This window comes from Danio rerio, chromosome 5 (assembly GCF_049306965.1).
Source record: "Danio rerio strain Tuebingen ecotype United States chromosome 5, GRCz12tu, whole genome shotgun sequence".
NCBI lineage: Eukaryota > Metazoa > Chordata > Actinopteri > Cypriniformes > Danionidae > Danio > Danio rerio.
In genome coordinates, this window is record NC_133180.1 from 30,815,005 (window position 1) to 30,838,693 (window position 23,689).

At 37.6% G+C, this 23,689-nt stretch overlaps 2 protein-coding genes across 3 annotated transcripts in view; one reads left to right on the forward strand and one right to left on the reverse strand.

Annotated features, from left to right (window-relative positions):
• The window catches only part of adamts15a (ADAM metallopeptidase with thrombospondin type 1 motif, 15a), a 30,105-nt gene extending 18,769 nt beyond the window's left edge, over positions 1–11,336 (forward strand). Inside the window, exons 3-8 of the mRNA NM_001126429.1 lie at positions 505–672; positions 2,566–2,852; positions 5,510–5,687; positions 5,817–5,992; positions 8,202–8,377; positions 10,517–11,336. Coding sequence (NP_001119901.1) covers positions 505–672; positions 2,566–2,852; positions 5,510–5,687; positions 5,817–5,992; positions 8,202–8,377; positions 10,517–11,336 — 1,805 coding nt within the window. The remainder of the gene's footprint in view (positions 1–504; positions 673–2,565; positions 2,853–5,509; positions 5,688–5,816; positions 5,993–8,201; positions 8,378–10,516) is intronic.
• adamts8a (ADAM metallopeptidase with thrombospondin type 1 motif, 8a) overlaps positions 1–23,689 on the reverse strand; it is a 191,012-nt gene that overhangs the window by 44,243 nt on the left and 123,080 nt on the right. The gene's annotated exons all lie outside the window — the stretch shown is intronic.

The window sequence follows — 23,689 nt, forward strand, 5'->3', positions numbered from 1 at the left end:
AGTAGCAAACCTATTGAATTGTCATTTATTAGATATGTAGGTACTAAAGTCTCATAACTGAACACTTGCCAACCAGACTAAATATGTGGGGATAAAACCGGTCATGTCAGCATCCAAAATCATTTGGAGAGTCTCCACAACAATGTTCCTGAGGTGATGTTCACTCTGTTCAGATCAGCCCGGTGGAGCAGCTGAGGAAAGATAAGCTCTATCGAAGTGGTTTGTTTCCCCGTAGGAAGCCTCATAGGCGGTTTTGCAAACGTTTCCTCCAAGGGCAGGGAGGAAATGTGGGGAGTTGTTGGAGGTATTGTAAAAGTGACTAAGCATAGCTGTGGTGCATTTGCTGACAGGAAAATTGCATTGGAATAATTCTAAAGTAAAAATCTAAACCTACATTTGAATAATTCCAAGAGATCGTGCCTTCACATCAGCATGGAGTGCTGACATATTTTGTTTGTCTCTTGTCATTTCTGACTTCTTTTCTGTCGTTTCTCTCTGCTACAGGACATGTCTTCAATATGCCGCATGATAATGTTAAGGCATGTGAGGAGGTTTTTGGAAAGCTGCAGGACAATCACATGATGTCCCCTACTCTAATCCGAATCAATCGCACCAGTCCATGGTCCCCATGCAGTGCTGCCATTATCACAGACTACCTGGACAGTGGACATGGTAAGTCAAAGAAAGCCATACAGTAGAGATGTGAACCTACACTGGTCTCACGGTTCAGTTCGGTTACAATCATCATGCCATCGATTTGGTTCAATTTGATATCTCGGTGCATCATGGTGCATTTGAAGATGCTTTCTATACACAATTTTATATTTTACACAGCACAAGAATTCTTGTATTAAAACATATCATTTTAAAATACATTTTATATGTATTTGTAATACAATCCTGTTCTTACTTACAAGCAACCATATATATGAACTGTACCTTAAATTTTACCAGCTCAAAGAAAACACTCTGCATCAAACAAAACTCAGGCACAGAACAACATGAGCATTTATAGCAAAGAAACAAATGTAAATATTATTCTGCTTTCTTCTTAAGCAAGTTGTTAAATGCCTATGATTGGTCAACAAAACAGATTGCTTAACAGAAAGGGCTGCGATTGGCTCTAACGTGCTGGCAGTTGTTCAAAGATAAGTGACACTGACAAACGGACGAGGCGGTTACAGCTGATCCACATTAAACTTGGTGGAGAAAACTCGCTCTGCAGACAAACTCGTGTCTGAATCCACAGAAATCGCCATATCAGCCAAGAGAAGAGGAAACGCCATGCCAGCAGGTCAAACGGTCCACAGTGAGAGAGAGAGAGAGAAAGAAATGGAGTTTACTTAAATTTTCTCCATAGCAGTGAAATAGGGGCTTCTGCTGTAACTTCTGTGTCAGTGTATCTCCAGCAAACAGACTCAGTGACTTGTGCAGAGTTTCTGCATTTTAATTACTCGCCTTCCTTGTCATAGTATTGTACTGTGACATAATACGTATGAGATAATTGAGATCAGCACATAATAACCAGTTAAGTTCTATTACTGATCTGATACCGAATTGTCCAGGTCTGCATTGTCGTACACCGAAGAAACAATTAATTTTGACACTCCACCATACTGTGCATTTCTTGTATACCTAAACTTTGGCCGTTACATTTCAGAGATCTGAGAATGGATTGATATTTTTACAGTAGGTCAAAAGGCCCATTGAACTTGAATTAGATCCATCTAAATGCAATTCTATTTTAATTGTTTCATTATTATAAAATATGTTTTGTAATTCCACGTGAAAGAGAAGAAAATGTGAATTTTCTCACATGATTAATCTATCACAATGAAATTCATTGCACTTCAGAAACCAAATCATATATAATAGAATACAGATGTGTATATATAAATATATACTACATTAAAGTAAAATAAATGCTGTTCTTTTAATCATTCTAGCCATGAAATAATTATGACAAAAATTATAACATTACAGTTTTTTACTGTATTTATTATCAAATAAATGCAGCCTTGGTAGGCATAAAAAACATTTTCTAAATTCTTTCAAACGTTTTTTTTTCGAGAGCAGTGTGCTTAGGGATATACAGAGTGATGGATGAGTGTTGTTGCTTTCTGAAAAGCAGCTTTCAAAGAAATAGACATCTCAAGGTCAGCTCACATTGCAGCTTCCAACAATTCTGTGATCTGAATTTATGTTAAAACAGCGTGGCAGCTGACGTAACTGTTTGACTGGAGTGTTTCTGTGAAGGTTAACAGTGGGGTCACTGGGGGATTCAGAACTCCTCTCAGGACTGGTATTTGCCCTCTGTAGACTAAGACATATGTATATATACAATCTTACATTTCTGATAAACAAAAATCTAAAGCAAATATACCATGCCCACATTCCAGTCATCTTGTCAAACTTTAGTTTCTTGCAGCAAGAAACCATACTTACTGTATATTTGAATAAAACAGTTATGGGAACAGGTTATATGGGTACCAAAAAGTCTTAAAATTGCTGTGAAAACAGCGGTATAAGAGTAACTTTTTGTTTATAACTTTTTCATTTTCACAGGTGATTGTCTGCTGGATCAACCAGAGAAACCACTGGCTCTTCCAGACGTGCTTCCTGGTGCATCGTATGGTTTAGAGCGGCAATGTGAACTTGCCTTCGGTGCTGGATCAAAGCCATGCCCATTCATGCAGGCACCATGTCAGCGCTTATGGTGTACAGGGAAAACCCGCGGACAACTAGTGTGCCAGACTCGACACTTTCCATGGGCAGATGGAACCAGCTGTGGGGACGGACAGCTCTGTATGCGTGGAACATGCATAGACAAACAGGAGCTCCTCAAAACTAAGGTAACTTCACATGTCTCTGATCCTCTGATTATGTGGGTATGCATAGTACATGTATTTGTATATAAAATGTTTGGTATAGGTCTTTCGGTTCAGTGCTTGTGTACTGAACAAATATAGTGTTGTTTTAACCTTGGAATGTGGAGAATTTCTCTGTTTAAGGTTTTAAACATGAGACATGCATTATGTTATGCGCTTTAAACTAAATCATAACCATACTCAGCTTTCTGTTCTGTCAGACGCATGTTGTTTAATGTGTTTGAGGCATGTTTTTCTTAGCCCACAACTTAAATTGCCCCATTAAGCTTTCTCAAATATCATCTTTCATGCAGTATGTAATGTATATGTTTGTAAAGGTGAAAGGTCAGCACAATTTTAAAGATCAAAGTGCATAATAAAGTTATTATCTCTTTAAAAATTTTTAGAAATATTGACATGAGTTCCATTTTTCCACAACCAATCAACAGATTTGCACATTAACAGCCTTTCCTCTTGATTGGCTGTCTGTGAACACTCTCTACTTTTACCCAACCTCAAATTCGTCGTTGTAAGCATGACGTCAAGAAAAAGCCTTTATTGTAGAGACCAAAAATGTATTCTAGCATGGATTGACACTTTCTAAAAGCAAGTAATCACGCAGTCATCACTGAAGCTGCTAAATGAACTTCTTCCTTGTCTGATACCTTCTGACCAATCATAGCAGAGTTGACACTCACGCAAGGAGAGGTTTAGTTTGAATGAATCTTCAAATTGAATCACGTTCATTTATTTGATCTGCTCCCTCTGTACCTGAGCTCAGATTCTCTAGTTGCACTTTAGCGCTGAACACCGAATATTATGAAATACATATTTTTAGCCTCTCAGACAAACAGACAAAGAATGTTTTTTAATCAAAGATATTTATGAATTAGTCCATTTTGTTGGTAAGCTGTTTCAAAAAGAAGAGTCACAGTGGCACAGTGGGTAACACGTTCGCCTTAGAGCAAGAAGGTCGCTGGTTCGAGCCCCAGCTGGGTTAGCTGGCATTTCTGTGTGGAGTTTGCAGGTTCTCCCCGTGTTTCAGTGAGTTTCCTCCGGATGCTCTGGTTTCCCCCATAGTGCAAGGACATATGGTACAGGTGAATTGGATAAGCCAAATTGTTCGTAAAACCCAGTGATAAGTTGCAGCTGGAAGGGCATCCGCTACGTAAAACATATGCTGGATAAGTTGGTGGTTCATTCCGCGGTGGTGACCCCAGATTAATAAAAAGAATAAGCCAAAAAGAAAATGAATGAATGAATAAAAGAGTCAGTATTTTTGATTTGCATTGGTTTATATTGTGCTCTCTAGAGCGTTTATGCAATACACCAGAATGCAACTCGCCATGATGTAGATTCCCATTCTTTATATACTGTAGGGCTGTTGTGGTCATCTCACTCCCAGAGTTTCAGATTTACAATTTCTTACTATTTTTATTGAATGAAGTGTTTTAATTATTATGGTTTTTAATAAATAATATAAACATTTTTATATCTATTATATTTTATTATATATTATATTATATAATATTTTACATTATACAATTATTATTTTAAATAAATTATAGAAATGAACCCTAAATGTAACTAACATAACTAACTGTAACTTTAAAGACACAACTGGAGTGATATGCTAAGATCATTTAAAGATCTTGAATATTAATTTCATTAGAATAAAATTGTATAGAATACAAAAATATATAAAAATAAGGATTCATTGTTTAATGTTAATTTAATTGCTGACATGAACTAATAATCAACAATACTTATGCATAATTTATGAATCATAGTTCAACAAATACTAATGAATTAATAAAATCCAAATCGTGCTTGTTAACCTTTAAGTTAATGCACCATAAGCTAATTTGAACTTAACTTAATTTGTATTAACTAAGGTTTACTAACATGAACAAATACTGAAATATTTTTGTTTATTGTTTGTTTATGTTAATGCATAAACAAACAGTAAATGCATTACCTAACATTAACTAAAACAACCTTATTGTAAAGTGTTCCCGAATTATCTGTTGTCTTAGACTTGACACATGGCAGAGAATTAGGTTTATTAAGTCTTACCTCCATGACTCATTGAGTAAGATCATCATCATATTATATAAACTTTAGTTTTGTCGACTTGCAAAACTCACTGGTTTCACAATTCATAAGGCAGTTTTGGCGCACATTCACAACCGGGACACATGGTTTTCTGCGTGCCTACGTCAGTTTGCTTTTTGATTAAAATACATTGCTTTCATCAGTGTTGGCTCGGTTGCACATAGAGAATATTGTCTTTCTTCAGGGATTACCACACTTAATAAATACACTTGCATATAAAGTAAATCGTATCTCAAAGCATTATTCAAAGCACGTGCCCCAGTAAATGGGGTCTAATGACAACCCTGCTGACATCACTGACTTGTCATATCACTGTCAGCCTGTTAAATGTATTCCGCTTGACCTGTAACTTGGTTTATTTGGCCTGTTGCTTTTAGATCTTTTCTGTGACCTGTGAATGTGTGGGTGCTGCTGTTATCTCAGTCTTTTGGGCTTCAGAGTTAAATAGGGTCTTCTGTCAAGGGATGCTCTCTGTTCAAAGGTTAAGTGAATTGTGACAACCCTTCCTTCCTGTTCATGTCCCATAGGTGGATGGCAAATGGGGTAAATGGGGGCCATTTGGTAGCTGCTCCAGAACTTGTGGAGGAGGAGTTCAGCTGTCGAAGAGAGAGTGTGACAATCCTGTGCCAGTCAATGGAGGGAAATACTGCCAGGGAGTGAGGGTCAAATACCGCTCTTGCAACCTTTCACCATGCCCTGACACAGGTTTACAATCTTTCTAAAAATAGATACTTGTATTATTTCAAGATTGCATATTAAATTGAAATAAATGCATACTGATAAAAAAAAGATTTGAAGAATGTGCTTACTTACATTTGGCCTATTTTTTTTTAGGCAAGAGCTATCGTGAGGAGCAGTGTGAGGCTTACAATGGGTTCAGTCTGAACACTAACCGGCTTACCTCTTCTGTGGTGTGGGTGCCCAAATATTCTGGTGTTTCGGCCAAAGATATGTGCAAGTTGATCTGCAGGGCAAACGGAACGGGCTATTTCTACGTTCTTGCACCCAAGGTAAGCAATAAAATATGTATTTTTTAAAATAAATTAAACATAGAGCTGCTTGATTACAGGACAAATCATAATCATATTTGGTCAAAATTGTAATCATGATTATTCAAAACGATTTACAGTTGAAGTCAAAACTTTTAGCCCTCCTGTGAATTTTTTTTTATTATAAATATTTCACAAATGATGTTTAACAGATCAAGGAATTTTTCACAGTATTTCCTCTAATATTTTTTTCTTCTGGAGAAAGTCTTATTTGTTTTATTTTGGCTAGAATAAAAGCAGATTTAAATATTTTTAAAACAATTTTAAGATCAATATTATTAGCCCCCTTAAGCATTATATTTTTGATTGTTTGCAGAAGAAACTATATGTTTAGAAATAGGTTGAAAAAAAATCTTCTTTCCGTTTAGCAGTAATTGGGGGAAAAATATAAAGGGCTGCTAATAATTCAGGAGGGCTAATAATTCTGACTTCAACTGTATATATTTATAGTTATTTTCCTCCCTGTAAATAAGGAAAGGAAAAAGAATACAATAGACTAAAAATATGAAACAAACTGTGCTTTAAGCATCTTCACTGTAAGAAAAACACTTTAATTATAGCAACAAAAGTCCTTCAGTCAAGAGCAGTGAGTGACTTTCTCCTTTTGTAGTTTGATTAATGATAAAAACAGTCGGCAGCAGGAATATTGCACGCCGTCACTTTAAGAGCAGTACGGTTCTGATTTATGGTTTCAACTCGTATGTTTCTTACACAAATTAGGGTTATTATGACTAATCGCTAAACGCCGCATTTTGACCTAAATTTGCATGTATTTGACCATTAAAGCACGATTACATTAAGATGACTTTAGATGTGTGTGCTCTGCTCGTCTCTGAGGCTCAGCGCATACGCACACAACAGCAAGCAATGGTGCACATCCCGTGCTGCAAACATTACAGTGCAGTACATCCTTATCGGAATTTTCACGTACAACTAAGCTTTGCAAAGCAACAAATGTGTACTACTGGAAAGGGGCGGTATATGATGCAATAATCTTTTATCTCGATTAAAGTTTTTTCATAATCGTTAGAAGCCAAAATCGAAATCGAAACAGAATTTTGATTAATTGCACAGCCCTAAATAAACAGTTATATTGTAAAATATATTGTTAAAAAAAACTACAACTGTATGTAAAAGAGCAATTTTTTGACTCATAAATAAGAGATTCTCTCACTGAAGAGTATATTTGAGTGCATTATGGGGGATGCTAAAACATTTAATGGGTTATATAGCATGTAACTATGGGCTATATAACATGTCAGTGGGTTTGTGAGATTATGATACAAGCTGAACCTAAGACACTATAAATAAAGCTCATTCGCAATCCTGTGGTGCATGAAAGCATATGCGTCCAATATCAGAACAGTTTGGAGTTATTAGATATTCATCGAAGAATTTATTGAAAGCGAAAAAGAGTCATTAAATTAAAACCATATATTACCATAGCCATGTAAGAGAAGACGTATGTGGTTAGTATACCTGCTGTTTCATGGCTGCTTTACACTTACGTCAGACATCACTGCAGACTCAGTCGAGTGTTCAGGGAGAACTGATGAAAGCGAGAGGAAAGATAAGGAAGGTGAAAGGGCCTATCTTTATGAGATACCGTTGTGTGGAGTGAAACTGTGCAGACGCAACAGTTACGTCATAGCTGGTGCATGGCTAGAGGTGTGTTTGTAAGACTGACACGCTGTTGTAACCTGCATTTGACATTGAAGAAACTATTCAGAACTTGAACTCTAAAAGACAGCTCTAAAAGTTCTAAGAAACAGCTTTAATTGTTTCAAAACAAGCATTGCTTCACTGAAGGCACAAGACTAGACTCTACATTGATTCAGTATGCCCCATTGCCAATTTGAAAATGTAACTAATCCAAAACAAACTGTCAACAGAGTAGAGACAGAAACGACTTTGACTCATTTCTTCCAATTCACAACTAGGTCCCACACATATTGCAGCAATTAAAATCAGCCAGTGTTGCAAAATTGTAAACGTATATTTATTCTCGATATAGTCTACAATTTCAGTTGATTGTGTAATTGAAGTCATCAGTGAATGTCTCATTGTTTTGAAAAAAGAAATAGACTGGAAAAAAAAATGAAATACAGTTTCAATTATGCAGATCCACATGAATGTTTGGATTTTAATAGTTTTTCTCTGCTTTTGATAGGTTGTTGACGGTACACCTTGTTCTCCTGACTCCTCATCAGTCTGCGTCCAAGGTAAATGCATCAAGGCAGGCTGTGATGGAAAACTGGGATCCAACAAAAAGTCTGACAAGTGCGGTGTCTGTGGAGGAGATAACAAGAACTGCAAGAAGGTTTCAGGCCTTTTCACCAAGCCTATGTGAGTGAAGCTAAGTCATGCAAACATTTTTTAAGTCAGCAGGATAGGTCTGGAGAGGAGTCATAATTTACAAGAGATGGCAAATGTACCGTAAATTTTAAACATATCGGAACTGGGGCTGGTTGCACCAGAAGTGCGTAACTTAAAATGTAGCCTAGCAATGAAGTAAAAGTACACTAAGTTTCAACTTACACCCTACAAAATTTTTTTGTTGCACCACTGAACTTAGTTTCTAGAGTTCACACTTAGCTGATGATTGGTTATATAGTGTGTTTGACATGCTGTCCCGGGAGAGAGCCCTGACCTCATAAGATCATTGAGCCTGGGGATCCCTCTCGTTTGAAGGGTGAGAGGGAAGTTTGAGATCAGGAAGATCTCGAGAGCTCCCCTGCTGTTTGTAGCTAATGATCAATTAGGGATTGCTATGGGTTTGTTTTTTATTTTGCTGGTGCTAGGATGTCCACTAGATGGCGCTATTGTCTTGAGGTCATCTGTTCCCTTATGTGCGCAGGTTGGAGTGCGTTACAGGTGTCCTGCGTTGACGGTGATGAGTGCATGATTTAAGGATTCCTCATTAGTTCCCTCGGGAAAAGCTTGCGTTGTTGGCTTGAATTGGGCTGCCTGATCGGTCTCCTCCAGCACCAGATTTTTTGTTTGTTTACATTATTTATTTTGCATTTGTGGTTTGTTTAAATTACTTTTATAAATCTTTTCCTTTTTTTCAATTGTTCGATTGGTGGCATGATTATGTTGCAGACTGTCTAGAGCCAGACAGTTTGTAACAAGTGATAACTACTTACTAGGAGCACGATTTGGATTAGTCAATTAACTTGGAACTTGGGAGGAAACTGGGGAATTCTGGGGAAACCCAAGCGAGCAAAGGGAAAACATGTAAACTCTGCACAGAAATGTCGGCTGGCCTGGCAGGGACTAGAAAAAGTGATGTTCTTGGTGTGAGGCAACAGTGCTAACCACTGGGCCACCGTGCCACCCATCAAGGAAACGAGGATGAGTAAGGGTGGAAGGGGGGATTTTTCAAACTGAAGATGACTGTAATATGAAGCTTTGGTTATTTATGGTAAAATCATCTGATTGGTGAATCATGAATTGGCTAATACGGGACCAGCCGTGATTAATCATAAGCATGTGATCCTCTCGAATTTTTTTTATAAATAAACTTCACTTAAATATGACTGGTGTATGTGTTTCCCAGTGATGGGTTGCTGCTGGAAGTGCATCCTCTGCGTAAAACATGTGCTGAATAAGCTGTGGCGACCCCAGATTAATAAGGGGACTAAGCCGAAAAGAGAATGAATGAATAATTGAATGAATGAATGAATGAATGAATGAATGAATGAATGAATGAATGAATGAATGTGACTGCAGATGACTTTACGGAGAGCTTACGACCTACTAAGTATGGTTTGCCTTAAGAACATGTGGTCAACCGAAGTAAGAACAAATTTAGTTACAAACTAGCTAGTAAGTACTCAGCCTCTTGTGTGGGCTTCAAGCTTACGAACAGCTGGTGCAACCCTACCCTGGTGAGAGAACATTCTACTTTTTAAATTTTTTCACCTCCAATTCAAAGCCTAAGATAATGAATGACAAAGTTTAAATCTCTCTTTCCATCCATTTGGTTTATGAATGAGATCAACAGTGGAAAGTAGGCAGTGTTTAGCAGCCCTTAAACGTGTATTTGCACAAGAGAAATTAATGCTCTGGCAACTGTCACTGAGTTGCTATGGTTACTACTGATGTTTGGGGGAAGCACATTTATTTTCGAACTGTGATCAAAACTGACTGGAACTCCCTGAGTGATAAACTTTTTTAGTGCACACCCTCCAGCCAATCAGAATAAAGATTTTCAACAGACCATTGAATAGATAATTTTATTGCAAACCTTCCAGCCAATCAGACTCAAGAATTTCAACTAATCATGAAATAAAGAAAATTTAAAAAATGGGCTGCTTGTTTATGTGGGTATTGACGTCAGTTTTCAACTGTATTTCTCAGAAATGGCTTGCTGCCATTTTAATACCGCAAATTCTCATTCTCGATATTTGTTCTGTGGTAGAGATGACATTCCAATAAATCCCAAAACCATTCTGATAATTTTCCTGACTTTTCTCTTCCCAGGCATGGTTACAATTTTGTGGTCATGCTTCCCATGGGATCCTCCAACATCGACATTAGGCAGCGTGGCTACAAGGGCATCACAAGCGATGACAACTATCTTGCTGTCAAAAACAACCAGGGCAAATACTTGCTGAATGGAAACTATGTAGTTTCAGCCATGGAGAAGGATATCCTGGTGAAGGGGAGTCTGCTGCGCTATAGTGGAACGGTTGGGTCTTCAGAAACTCTACAGGCTGTGAAGCCTCTGGGTGAAGCTCTGATAATTGAAGTGCTTTCTGTGGGCCAGATGACACCACCACGTATCCGCTATTCTTTCTACTTGCCACGGGAGAGCAAAGATAACAAGGCACAAAAGAAAGAAGAAAAAGCACGTGCAGAAAACAGCATTCTTAGGGAAGAAGGTGGAGTCAATAAAGGTGGAAAAGAAGCAGATATTCTCAAGGACAAAATCGCACCTGCATATGTTAAAGACATCGCATCAAAACCAGGGAAGTGGGTGGCAGCAGGGTGGGATGTCTGTTCGGTTACTTGCGGTAATGGACTCCAGAGGAGAATGGTGCAATGTCTTGGGGGAGATGGTGGGCCTGGGGTGGACTGCGAGCCTAGCCAAAAACCGAGTGCTATTCAGGCATGCGGAGACCCTTGTCCTATGTGGGATGTGGGCGACTGGTCCCCCTGCTCCAAGACCTGTGGGAAGGGCTTCAAACGGCGACTGCTTCGCTGCATTACAACTGTGGGGAAGTTGCTTCCCAGGGAGAAGTGTGTGGACAAGAAGAAGCCACAGGAGCTGGACTTCTGTTCATTAGCACCTTGTAAATAATCTGTACCTCTCTTTATTATTTCTCTACATGGACCTTCTATTTTGTCAAATTACATATTCAACAGAGAAAAGAACAAAGGCTATAGTTTAAATGTCCTCATCTGCTTGACAATGGGAAAAAAATAACAGCTGTGGAAAAAAATGACAAAAAAGAAAATGAAACTGAAGACTGAGGTCATGAGATAAACAGGCTTGAATACAAATGCAAATAGTACTCTACCTCTGATTATAAGCAAATTATTAAATAATCTATCAACTGTCAATCACCCAGATGAGACTAATAATTTATGGTATTTTTGCAAGGTGTCATTTATATTTACATGACATTTTTACATATACATGGTTTTATGTTTGTGTATGTGAAGTATTGACAGCATCTAAAGCAGAACAAATTAAGAATGCTCTGATTATAGTGTTCTATAAATATGATATGATCTCTAAACAATACAGCTATGGATTAAAAGAGACCAACAAAAAAATTAAAACATCGTAAAACCCAACAGTCAACTTTATCATAAAATGAGTGTAGTTAACTCAAAAATTACTGAAAGTTAATTCTATTTGTTTGAAACTAGTGTTGAAGGTAATGAGTTAATTAAATATCTCATTACTTAAATGGAGTAAGTTCACAGTACTTATATAGATTAGTTTTTTAACTCAAATGGTTTGTAGTAATCGGTTTCCTCATATGGTTTAAAGTGCTTTAACCTATTGGGTTTTACAGTACTCAGTTGGTTTGAGTTCTCTTCATTTATTGGGTTTTACTGTGCTCAAATGGCTTCATTTACTCAAACAGATTAAGGTCACAGTACTCAGGATTAGTTTTTGAACTTAAATGGTATGTTGCAATCAGTTTCCTCAAATAGTTTGAGTTACCCTAACTTATTGGGTTTTACGGAGTAGGTATGGGCTACTGTATAGGTTAGAGTTAAAGGGTAATTTTTGTTTTGTTCTGATAACAGTCTGAAAACATTTCTTTCAAATTTCAATTCAAGAAAAATTGAAATTGGCCAGAATAACAAATGTTTTATTTGGTGTCATTAAAAATCAACATTATTCCAACAAATATCTTAACTGTTCTGAAAATTCAAGCATTGGTAGAGTTGTTAAACTTGTTTCTCTCTTATCTTATCTTTTAAAGAATATAGAAATTTTCATAATTAATCAAAAATAGTTTTAATTAAAGACAACTTGCAAAATCTAGAAAAACTGTGAATGTTTTTTTCCTACAAAAGCTGTAAAAAGCTTATATTTATTTGCCTATAAGTTGTTTATTTGTAAAATGCATACATTTTAGATGCTGTCAATAAGTCAATCAAGTATAAAACATGAAAATGAATAAAATAGAATCGCACTTAAATACTTAAATGAGATGGAATTGGGCATGGCCATGCAATGTCAAAAGCAGTGTGATTATCAAGCTTAAACTGCACAAAATCCATTGGTTTTAACCAAACAGCTTTGTTTCCCCTGCAGAAATCAGTGTAAACATCATTATTTGTGTGAGCAATTGATGTTTGAAATCACCATTAATGAATGTGTGCAGTGGAGGCCAAACCAAACACTGATATAGTCCATCTGGGTGAACAAAACATTCCACAGGGTAAATAATAACCTAGCTCAGAAATGCCCTCATACTGCATCAAACTGGCTGCAATCTACCATTTGATAACCACTCCTCTTCAAACTAGAGACTTTTAACTGACAAGTGGTTAGTTATGAACCACAAATGATCAACATTTGTGAAAGTGGTTAATATTTGCTATGGTTTTTTTTTTTTTTTTTTTGCTGGTTTGCTAGTTTTTCACATTATTTAACGACTACGAGGAAGCACAGGCTAAATTTCCAGCAGCACATTATCCATGTCAACAAACAGGCCCAAATATTAGCTTTTTTTCACAAATAGAGCGAGGAAGCCGGTTATCCCTGTGCATTACGTCATGCAAATAAATGAAGTCATCTGTGTAGTAATGTAGCTGGAAGTCTTCTAACTACTTTCCACATGGCCTTTCGTGCAATTCAGTGATCCACCTTTACTGCTGCAAAATGACGTGCAGTAACTTTCGAGGGGCCATTTTGACAAAGTACAGATCATGGAAATGTTTAAGTCTTCGGCGCTGTATTAGCCCCCCTAAAATGAAAACAGCCTTATGTACACAAAGCCTGTGTTTTATCAGTACATGTGTGCTAGCATGTTAGCCAACTCTACTTGCATGTCCATTCATCTCCTTTAAGTCCCTGTTATTTAGCTCAGCAGATCTCTTTTTTGGGGGGCCAGCATGTTTCCTGCTGTCAGCCGTGTTCTGTACTGCCAAACGCATTCCCTCCATGTCCAGCTTTGAACCAGAATGCTCTTTTTTTTTGGTGTTTGTTGTAATGCTGTTTATCTCCTCTCCTCTACCTACCACTGAGCCAGAGGTGCAGCTGCTATAATCATGCCCTGTCTGGTACAGTTGCCATTTTAACTAAGTTATTATTACTATTATAATGAATTTCAAGAACTGGGGGCTGGTGGCACAAGGTTGTACAGTGTGGTGCCCTGTGTTCAGTGGCTAGTCGTTCTTTGTACACAGTAAGTGAAAATCCCTGTAATACGCTAAACATGTTTGTGATCAAGGTTCTTCAGAGTGACCATATCGTCCATCTAAAAGATGGTTTCTTTATTTCTTTAAAGCATATTTTTCTTTTGCATTTTTTTGTATGGCAAAAGATTTCAATGTCCTGCATGGGCTTGTATACCATGTATACAACCATCTGGCTGTGCACAAACAATTCATGTAAATACCTATTATGTCTTGTTATACATATTTTTTTTCTCATCATGCTTCAAGGTATTTATTCCAAATAAAACATTTAGATATATTTTGTGGTGTAATCTTGAGTCATTTTTCACAAAAGTCTTTCTTACATACTCCCAGGGCCATTTATATCGAAGTTGATATTTAGCTGCACCATATTGGTGTTTCTTACCATCTAGTTATTATGAGGTGAGTTGTTAGCCCAAAGTTTAACCACCAATCTGAAGGTCCAGGACATACACACATACATTAGGGACAATTTTAGCTTACCTAATTCACCTACAACATATTTTTAGATTGAGGGGGAAACCGGAGCACCAGGAGGAAACTCATATGAACAGAGGGAGAACATGCAAACTCCACATAGAAATGTCAACTGACCCAGCTGGGACTCAAACCAGCGACCTTCTTTCTGTGAGGTGACAGCGCAACTAGGGTTGGGTTGGTAGACGATGTCATCGTCCATTGTTGATAGACATCATGATGCTGAGCCGGCATCGCGATCCTCCGCCCCCGTTGCAGTAGCAAGCCACTCGTGAAAAACACACACTCAGTCCTGGTGAAAACTCATTTGTCTTAGTTTTAAAACAGCATTTTAGAATGATAACGATCCACGTCCACACTGTGTTTTACCTAGCATTTCTGAACAGCTCTCCGTCCACACGCTTCAGTTGTACTTAGTAATTTTAACGAAAACCTCAGATATTATTGGTTGGTTCCTGTTGGTTGTGCACCTTTTTTACCAACCAAGTTTGTTGACGCCATTATAACAACAGAGATCACTCTGCCTTTTCGTGCCAGAGAAAAAATGATTGACAGGTGGCAATTTGTGTGTAACTTATTTTTAATTATTTATGATTTGATTACTTATAGGTAAAACAAAGGACATGCAAGTCAGGTAGTTGAAATGGCAGGCTACAAATAATTAATTCCGATGAATTAATTAATTATTCATAAATAATTCACCCCCACCTATGACGGCAATGCCATCGTCTATTGCGATGTTTCACATTAGACATTATACAATGCCAAATTGGTTGACATTGCCCGACCCTACTATCATCTGCGCCACAGTGTCGCCCCCCTAATTGCAAACATACCATACAATATGGACGCCTAACACAGAGGAATCTAAAAAATGAAATATATTTGAAGCTCCCAAGACAATGAAAGGAGAGAAAGATGGAAAAAAGAGGTAATATTTCAAGCTGTTGAATGTAACAGCTGCACGCTTGCCGTCTCAGGCCTTTTAAGGCAGTCTGACCTTGATGGGACGAGTATATAACTTGGAGAGCGCTATCAGTGTGCATTGTGAGACAGATTTGTACTATTACATCAAGCAGAAAGCATTGATCTGTCAGTGGCCAAAACAGTCAGATTTCAACTGATCTACATAAAGACCAATACAAGACTGAACAACAGTGAAAGATAATCTTACTTCCTCAAGTATTTCCTCCTTTGCTTTTTTTAGCCTAATTTGATACATTGTTTGAAGTTCACTCTTGATCCTGAAGAGTTATGCTGGTATATCAAAAGCTCTTTGCTGATCTTTCAACACCAGGTTTGTTTTTTTACAGTGTTTTGGGGAGGGATGAAGTAGTTGTTTTAATCCCTGTTTGTCGATATTCCTCTCATAACCACCATCTTTTTTTCCTTGATGTTACGTATCATTAACAAACAAAAATGAAAAGTAGCTTTGACAGAATGACACTCACTTAACATCAGGTCTAAAAGCACTGACCCATAAACCTTTGTCCATAAAGCTTTCTTTGAGGATTTTATATTCAACCACATGTTGAATGGACATGAGAAGAGAGAAATTGCCAGGGAAAGTGTCATGAGAAAGCAATGGTACAAATGTATATTTCTATTGGAAGAACCGATGTTTTCCTAGTAACGGCCATGATGAAAACCACAACCGAAATGATTTGGCAAGGACACGCACTGAGGAATTTCTGTGCTAGAACCACCACAAACACAAAACCCATCTGATTAAATTAACATTTTTAATCATCCACCAGACACTTTTATCCAAAGTGACTCACAAATTAGAATTTAAAACCAGTAATTGTCAGGGGCAAATAATATTAGAACAACCACAGTATGGGTTTCCACAAGAATAAATCTGAAAAAGTCTTACTGGAGAAATGGGAGAAAGACAGTAAGGCTGGGCTAAAGATTTGTTTTTCTGTGTATTTTTTTCCATATTTTGACAAAAAGATATTTATATGACAACCTAGACATAGTGACCAGTTAATAATTCTTACTAAATCAACAACAAAAGAAACATTTACATTCATATTAACTTAAAGAAACAAATATGAAAATATGCAAGAAGTGCAATCTTCCTGAATTAAAAAAAAAAAAAAAAAACTATATACAATACATAGAACAACTGACAGGTCCATTCATTTGCATTTTCACTTCAAGATATAATGCACAGATTTATTTTTATTATTTGTAAGCTAAACGTTTTAATATAGATATTATTGCTAGAATTCAATATGTATTGTCCAACCATAAGAAGCTGATTCTAAAGGAAGTATCTTTTACAGAGCAGAGCATTGCGATGGTCTGAGGAGATCAGCACAACAAATTCTTTTTAGTTATTATTGTGTAAAAACTACCAAGAAAGTCTTTGGTTAATGTTTCCCAATACATTTTGTTTATAAAGCTTTGAAATCAAATTTTATCCAGTTACAACCAAAGCCAAACGATTTCTCAGCCAGGTCCCATATGGTGAGTCACAGTGCTGCCTGAGGTGGAAGTATTGAAATGTAGACGCTTTTTTCACTGTCATTTACAGCCACTACAACTGTATGTTGCTGAATGTTTGCACCAAAAACACTGTAAAAACTATACTTTTAGGCTGTAGGAGAGAAACAATAACCTGACTAAATACTTGCTATTATCCAACATAAACTCATACATTTCTGGAGATCTTGAATTATGTAGCCAGAAGTACGTATGGCTGCATTTAATCTTTAAAACGAACACTACAGGGTGGTATGACATCCTGCCTTTTTGCACAGAAAGAACAGGTCCAGAAAGCTGGTAAGAAAAAAAAAATTGAATAAACAAGTAAAGAACAGGGTGGGAATGTGGTAAAATCTGAAAACGTGGTAAAAATCAGACGAGGGCTTTTCTTTTACCGGATTGATTTTTTAAAACTGTCGATTGGGTTTAGGGAAGTGAGTGGGCGGGTCAATCTGTGCTTTTTTAAAACACTATTAGTTGGGTTTAAAGAAGGAGGAGGGTGGGTCAGTCAATCGATCAGTCAGTCAAGTCATTCAGTCAGTCAGTCAGTCAGTTGACAGCAGCCTCTGGTGGATATACATGAGAAGAGCAGGCGCAAATGGCACACGTGAGAAATTTTGAGATCTGAAAAAGTGAACACAGCACCCTCTGGTGGATTTTTGAAAACAAAAACTGAAAAAAAGTAGTTCCTGGGAAATATCTGGCGTTTTCAGGTAGGTTTTCAGAATGAGCCTGGGTTGGTATTATCAGTCTAATAGAGTCTTTCTTCAGCATCTTTCTCAAATCAAGACAAGTTCTAAAATAATTTCTAGATGAACAGAAAAAAAAAACTCGGTACACTTTGGGCTCTGTTTTAACGATCTAAAGCACATAGCACATGTAAACTTTAGGAACGTCCAAATCCACAATTGCCATTTTAAGGATGGGAAAAATGATTGGTGCTCCCAGTGCATCATGGTCTAAAATGGGTATCCTTATTCTCTTAAGTTATGAGTTTGTTCTGGGTGTAACATCCATTTGACTAATCAGAGTCTAATGTCCCATTCCCGATAAGAGCGAGTTCTGGTAGCTATTTACATGCAAGCTGAAAACTGAAATCTCCATTAGTGAGGAAACAGATCTGCTTGTGCGCAAGTTTAAAGGGAGCAGACAATACAGAATGAATCAGATTCCACAAAAGCCCCCTAAGGTGAACAAACTGTTGGAGGAGAAAGCGGTTTTAATATTTATGTAGACAATAATAATATTGTACAGTTTAGTCTTTTCATTTACCATGTATAAAGATATTTGTGTGCTGCTTTGCATCCCAGTGTGTGTAATAAGCAATGTTTCGATGCATTCTTTACCCACTTATTGCTAACATGCTCTGTAAATAACAACAAAAAACAGCTTTTAGTTGGTCAATGTTGTGGTCTATTTCAGCTGCCTCAAAACAGCAACTGGCCCACAGTGTGGCTGAACACAACTTTTTCATCAGCATGCCCATAGGTGCAAATGCATTTACTATTTAAACAACATGGTGCAGGATGTGAAAATTATACCAGCACCAGGATGAAACTAGCAATAAATGTTTGCCTGGCCTCGTATTGTGTCAGGTGTATGATAAAGACTTATGTTATGTCTTATTGATTTGATCATTTGAATTACCAAAGTTGCTTTAAGGCCTCATGATGATGTAGAATGGTTGCAATTATAGATCTTTCATAAAGTTTTTAGATCTGTTCTCCATTACACACTGGCATTAGAGTAACACTTGAGTTATTTCATCATACATTTGTACTGTAGTACACATATTTTCAGTTGTGTAAGATATTTTTGTAAGATATTTATTTATTCTTTATGGATCGTGTTACAAGTGGAATGCCAGTGCTATGTGACCGCATTTCACCTCATTATCATCTCTTCATTGACAATCAGCTTCAGTTATGTAATAAACAGATAGTTTACAAAGAAAAGATGTTGCACCCATGCTCTTTTTATTAAAAGTGACAAAACCCCAAATACATCCAACTCCTAAGAGCAAGGAAAACAGAGCAAACACAAACGCACAAGGGGGGCCTAAAAAACAGTCCTCAATATGGAAACCATCTAACAAGTTTACACTGGACAAAGAACTGGAGCAAATACTCTTCTATATATAACATGCTAATCAGGTTAAACAAGGCACAGGTGCTAATAATTACTGCAGGGAAACATTAGAAACAGGAAAAAAGAAAAGGCAGAAGAATTATTACTATATAAAGCTTTAAAATAGGAGCCTTCCTTAAAAATGGCCCCTTAAACTAAACTGAGCACTGCCAGTTCACTTGGGACGTATTAAGCAGTACTTAATTTGCATATATACTAAGAGATAATTGTATATCATTAATCACTATAAATTACACAAACATACAATTATACATATTAATAAATCTGACACATCATTTTATATGTGCACTGACACTACTAATAACAAACAATGGTTTTGCTGGCCTCCGGATGGACTGTGCCATAACTGCCGCCAATTGTTCATTCAGTTTGGCCGATGCAGCATTTCCAAAGTGGAACACTTCATGTTAAACATTCATACAAAACAACTAAATGACAGATGAAACATTAAACAAAATGGATCATTCATGTGTGAAACGTACTGAGAATATGGGTACTGAAAGGGGAAACAGATTGTTCAACCTGTCCATGTGTTAATGTTTACATGTGCAACCATTTCTCTAACAGAGCAAATTATAAATGAGGTGTATATGTATTATGCATTTATGTGTTTGTGTCATGTTGATTGACAATCCTCTCTGTTAGCTTTAACACATTAGTCTTTGTTGCATAAAAAGGTTAGTAAAACCAACTGTTAAGTGGACTTAACTTAATTTTTTATAATTATGCACATAGTTGATTTACTTTAAAAGTGATTACTCACTGAAGCTAAGCAGGGCTGAGCCTGGTCAGTGCCTAGATGTGAGACCACATGGGAAAGCTAGGTTACTGTTGGAAGTGGTGTTAGTGAGGCCAGCAGGGGGTGCTCAACCTGTGGTTTGTGTGAGCCCTAATGCCCCAGTACAGTGAAGGGGACACTATACTGTCAGTGAGCACCGTCTTTCGGATGGATGTTAAACCCAGGCCCTGACTCTCTGAGGTCAATTAAAATGCCATGGCTGACGCGCACCTCTCAAAAAATTTAACTACACATCGCAACGATGCATAGTGCAAGCTCTGTGATTGGTCGGTTTCGTAGCGCTGATAAGAGTGGGTGTTTACCTTATGATTTAAGGTAAATCATTTTTTTTACCTTATTTGCTGGCAAGCAAACCTTGTGTTTACCTTATGATTAAAGTTGTTGCACATCCACCACATTAGCTACTTGTACATTAAGGTATTGTTCAGAAAAAATAAAACACCAGCGAAGACTCGACACAGAGGAACATTAAAACCGACTGCCAGCTAGTTTTTCGTAAGTGTTAATGCAGAGTAACACAAACAGCACGCAGAAGTATAAATGCATGGCAACATGCAAGGCAGGCGCCGTGGGTCATGCCGATCACTCGACACAGAAGTATAAACCAGCCTTAGGGAGTAAGGGTGTAACCTCTGTGTCCTGGCCAAATTTCCTTCATTGGCCCCTACTGATCATGGCCTCCCAAATCATCCTATTCCGCCAAATTGGCTGCATTACTTTCTCTCCACTCCATCAATAGCTGGTGTGTGGTGACACACTGGCGCCCTTGTCCTGTGGTTGCCGTCGCATCATCCAAGTGGATGCTGTACACTGGTGGTGGTGCGGAGAGACGCCTCCTCATGATTGTGAAGAGCTTTGGGTGTATGGCCATACACGATAAAATCACTATACAGTATAAATACACATTAATTACTTACTTAATTTTATGGCAAGGAGTTTACTTGCTTTTTTGAGAAAAGTCAACTGATTGTATATGTACATGGCAATTGAATCTACACTGAACTAAATTGTTTCTATAAATTGCTTTTACTGCCTGGATTTAGTCAGATATGTTGAACAGAAAGCGAATGGCTCAAGCCCAACATCTTTCCGTGTGTTCAGAACACTATGAAAAGCAAAGAACAGCCATTACACAGATATGTGCCATTAATTCTTGCTGTGTGAATATGGTAACCTGGTAATATGGCCGACAAAATAAATACGTGCTGGTTTTGCCTGTGTTGTGAAACAGTCCTAAGGCCACATCAATAAGAGACAAATGAAAGACCATGAACATCCTTCCAAACTTGACTTCACATGAAAGTTTGACTTCTCATCATTTTTTCCATGCTTTGGTTTGCTCTCCTGGAGTCAGTAGGGAAACAGTTTTTGCAAAACTGCTTTGAAACAAAACATATTGTGAAAATCCCCGCGTCTGCCTTCACAGAAGCAGCCAAATGTATCATAGTCTGTTTATCTGTCTTTTACAAGTGCTAATAAAACATGTAGGCTTTCGAAATGTATGCAAATTTTAACGCAAACAATGTTTTTTTCAGAATATTATTAAGAGGACTGAGATTATGACAAGATGCAAACATTTCTGGGAACTAAGCTTGACATTTGACTGCTCATTCGCTGCTTTGGGATAAAGAAAACAATGTGACAAAACAGAGGGAAAAGAGGAATCATGGGATCAGATGAATGACAACATTTCATAAAAGTCTGGGAAGTGGTTAAATAATGAAAAGGTAAGGTGAGCCTTGATTCTTGTTGGCTTTTACTTGCTACATGAAAGTAAAAAGTGGGGTAATGACAACATTTCTCTGACAACTAGACCTAAAAGTTGAAATTAAACCAGCTCAAGAGAGATCAGAACAGAAATATGTCATCCAAACATATCCGCAAGTACTTACATTTGTTTACACTTCAGTTTACTGAAAGAAATGTTAGCTGATTCTATGCTGTCATCTAGATGTTCATTTGTGCTTGGCTTTCTTTAGCTTGCGGTTTGAGAGCAGTTGGGCTCTGGCCATGTCAGTTTGCTTGCCAGACCTTGAAGACTGGCTTGACGGATCGCAATGCAGGACATCTTAAGGGAAATGTAGAGCAAAATAGAGAGAGAAAAGAGAGGATGAAGTCATTGCTCTGTGCTATAAAGCTCCACAAGCAGAGCTCTCTGCAGGAGTGAGGTTCATTACAAACCTGACACAGTTAGGGGGATTCCTGCTTTCTCAGTTTCCCCTCAGATGGAAAACCGGACTCTAAACACAAACATGCAGTGTTCATTTTGAGTTATGCAGTTTTATGGTGAACAAACAACAACCAGCTAGACTTAATAAACCCGGGCCTGCAGGCTGCACTAATAAAGATAATGATTTTACACTGGGTGAATGTTGTCTGATAAAGGTCCAAAAGCTCCAGAACTTCAACATAATTAGACACTAAAACACGGGCGATAAAATAACGAGAGAGAATCAATTAAAGTGCAAACACTAAAGAAAAAAGTACTGAAGGCTCTACAAAATAAATGGTTTAACATTTACATGGATTTAGAAAAGCAACAGTGCGCGAAATGTCCTATAAATCAAATTATTCTAAAAACTCTGGATTTCTTTCCTCTGATTGGTCAATCACCATAACGAGCTGTGTTACAATTTAGGAACTACAATCTTCAAAGGCAACTTTCAAAGACTTATCGCATCGCTACAGCATTACAAAGCATTACTAAGGTATGGCTTTATTAATGCTTCATTATATACACTCACCCGTCACTTTGTTAGGTATACCTTACTAGTACCAGGTTGGATCCCCTTTTGCCTTCAGGACTGTCTTAGATTCAATAAGGTACTGGAAATATTCCTCAGACATTTTGGTCCATATTGATATGATAGCATCACGCACTTGCTGCAGATTTGTTGGCTGCACATCAGTGATGCGAATCTCCTGTTCCACCACATCTCAAAGGTGCTCTGTTGAATTGAGATTTGAGAACAGTGAGCTTACTGTCATGTTCAAGAAACCAGTCTGAGATGATTCAACCTTTATGACATGGTGCGTTATCCTGCTGGAGGAAGCCATCAGAAGATGGGCACACTGTGGTCATAAAGAAATGGACATGGACTCAAAGGGTGCCAAGAAAATACTATTACAATACCACCACCAGCCATGTCAATTGTAGCCGCACTTTCCTGTTCTTGGCTGACAGGAGTGGCACCCGAGGTGGTCTTCTGCTGCTGTAGCCCATCTGCCTCAAGGTTTGATTTGTTGTGTGTTCAGAGATGCTCTTCTGCATACCTCGGTTGTAACGAGTAGTTATTTGAGTTACTGTTGCCTTTCTATCAGCTGACACCAACAACTATGCCACATTTAAAGTCACTTAAATCACCGTTCTTCCCCATTATGATCCTCGGTTTGAACTGCAGCAGATCGTCTTGATCATGTCTATATGGTTAAATGCATTGAGTTGCTATCATGTGATTGGCTGATTAGAAATTTGTGTTGCTGTATCTAATAAAGTGGCCAGTGAGTGTATGTACATACTGTAACTGGGCCAAGGTGAACACATTTTGACAGGTTGCTTTTAGAGTGTTTAATATAATTTAAAATTCTACAAAACAAACATTAATGTGCATGTTTCATGACTCTCAGCTGTTTGACTTAGGATGTTTTTTAATATTAACATAACTGTAACATTCTTGTACTGTGTTCTTTGTATGCTATACATTGTAAAGACTTTATCTAAAAGCTTTATCAAAATGTGTAGGTAAAGCTGCAAAACATCCACATGTCTATTTAATTGGTGGATAGCCATGTAATGAGGATGGTTATGCCATTCTTGCAAAAATAAAGCCCTTCATGATGATACAAGACTC